The 7500-nt window shown below is 39.2% G+C and overlaps 1 protein-coding gene and 1 pseudogene across 1 annotated transcript in view; one reads left to right on the top strand and one right to left on the bottom strand.

The window, feature by feature from the left end:
• The window catches only part of LOC138030582 (uncharacterized), a 93103-nt pseudogene that overhangs the window by 53050 nt on the left and 32553 nt on the right, over positions 1-7500 (top strand).
• Positions 1768-7500, bottom strand: part of LOC138029164 (protein NLRC3-like) — a 19214-nt gene continuing 13481 nt past the window's right edge. The window contains exons 4-5 of the mRNA XM_068876866.1: positions 5099-5161; positions 1768-4287 (exon numbers count right to left, since the gene is read on the bottom strand). Of these exons, the coding sequence (XP_068732967.1) occupies positions 2246-4287; positions 5099-5161 (2105 nt within the window). The 3' untranslated portion in view covers positions 1768-2245. The remainder of the gene's footprint in view (positions 4288-5098; positions 5162-7500) is intronic.

Genomic DNA, 7500 nt, shown 5'->3' with positions numbered 1-7500 from the left:
TAATTTGCAGAGATTTTTTAACTAGCAGTCCCACACCTCCACCGTTTGAATCAGCTCTTGGAATATGATGGAAGTCATAGCCTGTCGGACAAATTTCTCTCACATAATATATCTTTGTCGCTTGGATCAAGCCAGGTTTCGGTGATTGCAAGCAAATCGAGATTATGTTCAACAACATAGTCCTTTATCAAAAGAGCTTTTTTCCTGATAGAACGAGCATTTAACAGACAAAAATCAAGGAAACTCTGTGGCTTACTTGACTCTGCTGTTGTTACGCCTTGTGACGGTAAGTTACGCCTTGTGATGGGAAATTTCGCCTTGTGATGCTGAGTTACGCCTTGTGACTGTGAGTTACGCCTTGTGATGGTCAGTTACGCCTTGTAATGGTCAGTTACGCCTTGTGACGGTGAGTTACGCATTGTGAAGGTGGTGAGTTATGGCTTGTGACCGTGCGTTATGCCTAGTGAAGGCACGTTAAGCCTTGTGATGATGTGTTACATATCGAGATGTTTCATCACTTTGTGTAACCGTTGATATAAGCGCTGCTTGAAGGTTGTAAAGAGCACACAAACCCACAATAACTGACTCAACTGTATTTCAAGACTGCCCCGCGAGTTTACTCTATTGACTAACGCGCATGCGCTGAGCCTCACGGATTAATGGTATCTCGCGGGCTCAATGACCAGCAATAATCAACATTAACGTGCCTTAGTTTTGTGTAACAACTGATGATTTTACTTATTTTATTAAAGGATGTGATCCTGTGTTTTAAGTTTTGTTAAATCTTTAGGCACGATGCTTGTGATAAGAGAAAGTTTTATCTCATGGTCTCATCACTCTTATGCATGAACAGCGCATGCAAGTTTATATTTTGAAGTGCCATTTTGTTTACATTGCCGTCATGCTCACTGTATTCGTCACTTCAATTTCCTACACCTTGCTAAACTTTCCAGAATCAAGACATGGATACGAGACTTTCCTGGCTGGTGTTATAGCTTTGCCTTGTTTTCTTTGTGCCACAATTCTTAAAGGACCCTAGTCACCCACTTTACATTGCGTGCGCACAACTCTTCAGTTGCTATTTTCGGTGCAACCGAAAACTCGGAATTCTGTGACTGTTAAAGTAATCTCTTTCCATCGAACATCAAAAGGGCCAAATAATTCTGTTTTCTATGGAATTATAAGCTATCTTTATTAGAATTTCATTTTATTTGATTATTTATGTATGACTTGCTCTCCGCAACATGTCATTAAGTGGTAATGGATCATTACTTATCATTACTTACAAGGGACCGCGCAAGCAACGAATTAAACTAAATGAAACTATCTCGCCTTGTTTCATTGTCAACTGCTTGGGTGTCAAAGAAAGATAGGTGAGCGAATAAAAATATCTCGCATTTTCTCACGATTATTTTTGGTTTGGTCAAGTCCCCAGACTAATTCATCATCAAAACTCCCGTATGTCAACAAAAACATAGCCGTGGCTGACTAGGGTCCTTTAAATGGAACTCCGATAATTATAACACAAATGACTCTTCACCTGAATGAAAAATGAAACAACATGAAAAAGTCGCCTCGTCCAGGTGTGTAGAGAGTCCTGAGAAGAACTGTTGTTGGAGATTTGACGAACTGGGCGGAAGTCATTTTCAAACTGATGCAAGTGTGTTGGTGGGTATACGCGTGTGTGCGGAAGTCACGACCAGTTTAAACGGGGAGCAGAGTAAAAGTGATAAGCTATCGTATGACCCCCCAAGAAATATTCAAGAAACTAACAACAGAAATTTTAATGCAATGTGGCCTCGCAACAATAGATTAGCACTGTGCTTATTTCCAAGCGTAGGTTTTCTATTCACTTGAGACTTTCGTTTGAACTTCCTTGAATGCATACAAAACCGAATATTACAAAGTATACTTCATGTAATGAAGCATATTTTATTTCAATTAAAACCGTTTGCTGTACAATTGTTAAAAGGATCTTCAATAAAAATTCAAACTCTTTGAGAACAAAACGTTTTGTTCTAAGTATTTTGATATAATTTATATGTTAATGCTATATCACAATGCGAATTCCTTACAGAAAGGATCTTAACCCCGCACGATTTAAATTGGGTACATTAATATATCGTTCAAGGATGCTAGTAATTCTAACACATTGCAACAATTCTTTGGGCCTCTGATTTTTGGTCCACTGATTATTTCCAAGGGAGGATTAATTTCAAAATAATTTTGACACTGGCCAATACGATTAGTATAAAATACGTTCAACCAGGCCAAAGGGCTCTGTCAGTTGTTTTGCTTTAGCCAGTGCAGCAGCACCTGACACACCGATTCCATTGCAAGACAAAAGCAACTTTGACAGCGTTGAATTGATTTCCACTGCTTTAGCCAGTGCAGCAGCACCTGTGTCACCGATTTCATTGTCAGACAAATTCAAGGTTGTCAGCGTTGAATTGATTTGCACTGCTTTAGCCAGTGCAGCAGCACCTGTGTCACCGATTACATTGTAAGACAAATGTAACTCTGTCAGCGTTGAATTGATTTCCACTGCTTTAGCCAGTGCAGCAGCACCTGAGTCACCGATTTCATTGCAAGCCAAACTCAAGTTTGTCAGCGTTGAATTGCTTTCCACTGCTTTAGCCAGTGCAGCCACACCTGAGTCACTTATTGTATTAGCAGCCAACCATAAGTCTGTAAGCGTTGAATTGATTTCCACTGCTTTAGCCAGTTCAGCAGCACCTGAGTCACCGATTTTATTAAAACACAAATCCAACGCTGTCACCGTTGGGTTTGTTTTCATTACGTGAGCCAGTATAGCAGTGCCACTGTCACCTATCTTGCGTGGCCTCAAAATACAAATTTCAAGAAGCGAACCAAGAGAACGCGCCAATTCTTTTCCAAAGGTACCCTGTTCATTTTCACTTTCCTTAATACAATTCAATGCAGTCACTAGGTAGTCATCACTTTCCTCTCCATCTGATTGGTTGATTTGACTTGCTATACTTGCCATAAGTGCCATGGCTTTTGCCTCGGACCGTTGAGCCACCATACCACAGGTAAACATGAGCACCTGCTGAAACTCCTCATATCTTGCGCCAGCAAGTAAGCCATCAGGATAAATTTCCTCATCGACAAGCTGGCAACTGAGGTATAGTGCAGCAAAGAACTCCTGAAAGCTCTTGTGGAGAAACCCATAGCAGCAGCTCGGTCTTCGTTTGCTGCGTCCAGCCTGAGCCGACAGAAATTCCAATTCAGGTATTAAGTTGCTGGTACCATTTCGGAATGCACTGTCGTCGAAATACATCTCATCATTGAGCAAGCCATTCCATGCTATAGAACCAAGATGCTTTAATTCAGCGTGGTATAATTGTGTTAGGTCTTCGTCTGTTTTTGGTAGTTCTTTCTTTTTCCTATACCTTCTCAGCACACACTGCACTATTTCGTGGTAAAGCAGAGTTCTGCGTTTCGGCAAGTCTCCTTGGAAATCTTCCCAAAGGAGGCAAAGAAGGGCTGTATTTAATGGATTTGCAGTCAGTCCGCTAAGGCTTGCGTCTGTGCACAGTTTGTCCAAGAGCTTTTTCGCCAGATGCTCATCGGTTTTGAAATATCTTACGATAAAATCTTCAGCAGCGTCTTCAGTAAATCCTTCGAGCTCTAGCAGGGTGTGACAGCATTTGCGTACTTTTATCCCAGCCTCGTGGCGAGCTGTAACCACTAAGTAACAGTTTGAGAGCATTCTCCCTATAATTATTTCTTTATACAAGGGTAAATAATCGCTTGGCAACTCATCCAATCCATCAAGTACCAGCAAAACCTTTGACTGATGGTCCCGAACGAAGGTAAAGAACTTCTCTCTTTCTTCTTTCTTTATGTCTTTCGGTAAAAGCTGGTCATCAATAGCCTCCCATAAGTCAGAGGAAATGTCACTACATTTCAACAACAGCAACACTTGGAAATCAGGAAACGAATCTTCAGCTTTACAGTTCTTGGCCCAGTCGTAAGCAACCTTGTTACAATAGGTTGTCTTTCCCATGCCTGGCTGTCCTTCAATCAAAACTCTTTTGGGTTGTGAATGTTCCTCGTGTGGTTTGAAGATTTCCAACATGTTCACAATGGAGTCAGTCTTTACCCCTCGTTGTTTTTTCCTGCTGACCATTTTAAGCCTGGTAAAAATGTTGTCAAGATGGAATCCAAACTCTTCGCACCACGGGAATGGTGAAAGCCATCCTTCACGATCTTTGTACAGTTGTCGAATAACGTCGATAAAGTCAGCGACGCGCCCAAAACCATCTGAAAGAGAGAAACGCATTACTTGAAAATAAAAACGTCGTTGTTCTCCCAGCGTTGAATACTTGACAATGATACTTATGCCTTAGTTTTGTTAAGGTCGACTGTACTTATAATTGCCAGTGGAATATGTGATAGTCATATATAAATTGAACTTGGGGTTGTGACGACTCTAAGTGCAAATGACCATCGCAATTTAGAGAGTAAGTTCGGCAGTTGCAAAGGAAGCCTAAATAAATTCCAGCCCTGAACTGGACTCGAACCCATGACTATGCAATTGTCCTACGCAGCTCTATCATCTGATCTCTTAACCATCTGGTAGTGAGTCTGTTGCACGTTCATACTATAGACATGTACCTCCGATGTCTGAGATGGTAGTGCATTGCAGTGCAATCGCATGGTCATAGGTCCGAGTCCCGCTCAGACCCGAATTTTTTTCAGGTCTTCATTGCCTCTTTGCAAGTGATCATTTTCGCTTCCACTCAGTACAAATAATAATGCATTTCCCCTTACCACGGAATACTTGGAAGTTAAAAAATCATGTCCAAAAAATATACAATTATAAAAAAATATTTAGGCTAACTGCGATTTGGTGACCCAGCATCAATATTCTCTCATTATAATGCAGTGCTGTATCGATGCCTCAAAAGATGGCAAGTTCCTTTGATTATCAAGAGCTAAATACCCTCTACCAAAGTACGTTGATCTCAATAAATGCAAAATGTATGAATGTGTGCGCATTTTAGATACCCTTGTGGGATTTCTAGCAATTTCTGTGAATCCATCTCATGAATTATGCAAATCTTGAATGTACCTTCAGTCTCCCCAAGTTTAGTACTCGGACTGTGTCCCTGCGACTTCCACTGCTTCAGCATTTCTTTAAATAGTAAAATAAGGGATGAACCACTGAGCGTTACTTTTTTGGTATTTTGAAACTGTCAAACCTTCGTCAAGAATAAATGGTTTTCCGGTGCTCAGCGATTGGACATTAAACTACTGAATCAGAAACCCATAAGGGTTGAAATGTGTAACGGCCTCTTGTGTCCTGGGAAGCAGGCTTCTGAATATTCAATTTGCTAAGTACCGTGTTTGGAACAACAAGAGAGAAACATTCAACCAATCAGTTCGCAAGAACACCGTGATGCAATACCACTAATGTTCTCGCGCAAAATTAACTGGAGCGAGGGGTTTCCAAATATGGTACTTAGCATTTAACACTTAGCACGTTTTAACCCCGATGGGTTTCTGACTGAATCTAACACTGCCTTTGGGTAATTTAGCCACGCTCATATGCTGGAACTGTTACTCAAGAAGCACGAGCGAAACAAGTTTGTTCGTACAAATCGAATTTTAGTTTCTCTCTTATTTTAATCTTTAATTTTACTGTAATCTGAAGCAAAGGAAAATCAAAATTAAACTGGTTGAAGAAATTTTGAAGTAATGTTTTTAAAGAAAGCTGCAGAGTTTAACCGGGGTTTAAAAAACGAGGTGTAACAGAGTGTTTTTAAGACCTGATAACACACATGCTGCAACTTTTTTGAACATTTCTTTAAAATGTCTTAAACCAGTTTAATTTTGATTTCCCTTTGTTTCAGATTACGATAATGGATATTAGACACAGAAATAGATACTTGATGAGTATGATGTGTCTACTGCAGATTGGTAATTTTCAACACAGGAGGGCATTGTGGGTGATATTGAATACACCGTCATTACGCGAGTTTAATCCATAAGTTTATACAGGATGTCACTCTTCGCTATGGATTCAAGGAATTCATCCCCTCCACCCCCACCCCCCCCCACCCCCCCAACAAAAACAAAAAAAAGAAGAAAAACACAAACTGCCTTGTGGTCAGTGAAAATGTCGTGATAGTTGGGATACTGGTTAATTGGTGTTTGTATGGTCCAAACATGTTCGGTCATTGGTTGTATACTGTGACCAATAGTCTGAAACGGTTATCTCTGATGAAAAAATTGTTCATTTTTCATTTAGCCAATCGAGTCGCGAATGAATATTCAATAGACAAGTTCACGCTCTTGAATTTATCATGGGTAATCAGGGCAATATGGAGAGAAATTCAATGGTTTGTGTGGAAGTTCAATACAATGAAAAGTGATGAAATGGTATATGAAATGAATTATATAATTATGAACTGCGGATATGAAATCAAGAGAAGCTATGATTGCAAAATTGCACTCATAACTGCGCACACAATTCCACTCATAACTGTGACGATCATAGCTTCACTTGATTTCATATCCGCAGTTCATATATAATTGATTTCATATACCATTTCATCATTGATTCATTCCTCACGGGACCATTAGAACCCACAAATGACCAGCTCCCAACGTCAGTGGCTTCATAGCTCAGTTGGTTAGAGCGTCTCACCGGAATCGCGAGGTCACAGGTTCAAACCCCTTTGAAGTCCTGAATTTTTCAGGCTTCTCTACACAATTGCAAAATTGCGCTCATAACTGCGAAGATCATAGCTTCTCTTGACAATGAAAAGTATTAATGATGTGATGTGTCTTTTGAATTCTTTTATTTTCCAAAACCGAAGATATATGCTCAAAGGTGTGGCAAAATAAAGTTGGAGAGAATAGCTACTGTAGAAATTATTTTATTAAACAAAGTTTCTGCCATACATCTCCTGTCTTTCCAAAGACACAAAATTACAGAGAATGTATGGAGACAAAAAAAGCAATATTTAGGAATTCCAAAGAATAGATGCCAAGTCCAGTTCATCTCAGTTGTGAACTTTAACTTATATGTTTGGTTTATGAAGGCGAAAGTCTATAAAGTAGAGTCATGTACAGTATATTTTGCTTTGAAATTCCATACAAACCTTTGAATTTCCCACCATGTTGCCCTGATTACCCATGATGCACTCGAGAGCGTGAAATGGTCTATACTCCGAAGAATATTGTGCAGCAATTGTGTTAATTCCTGAATATATAAGCTTTAAAAGGTCCCGAAGTAAAGAGAGTTTCATGTACCTATTAGCCAGTATCAAAATAATTTCAAGTTTCTAGTTCAAGCTTATTTATTATTATATTATTATATTATTATATTATTATTATTATTATTATTATTATTATTATTATTATTATTATTATTATTATTATTATATCTTACAAAACAATCACTCTTACCCGCTAATTGCGAAAGCTAATCTAGGCGGGTAGAGTGAAATTGATATATTTACATATTAT

The sequence above is a fragment of the Montipora capricornis genome, chromosome 13, assembly GCF_036669925.1.
Source record: "Montipora capricornis isolate CH-2021 chromosome 13, ASM3666992v2, whole genome shotgun sequence".
NCBI lineage: Eukaryota > Metazoa > Cnidaria > Anthozoa > Scleractinia > Acroporidae > Montipora > Montipora capricornis.
This window is presented reverse-complemented; position numbering and strand designations above follow the sequence as displayed.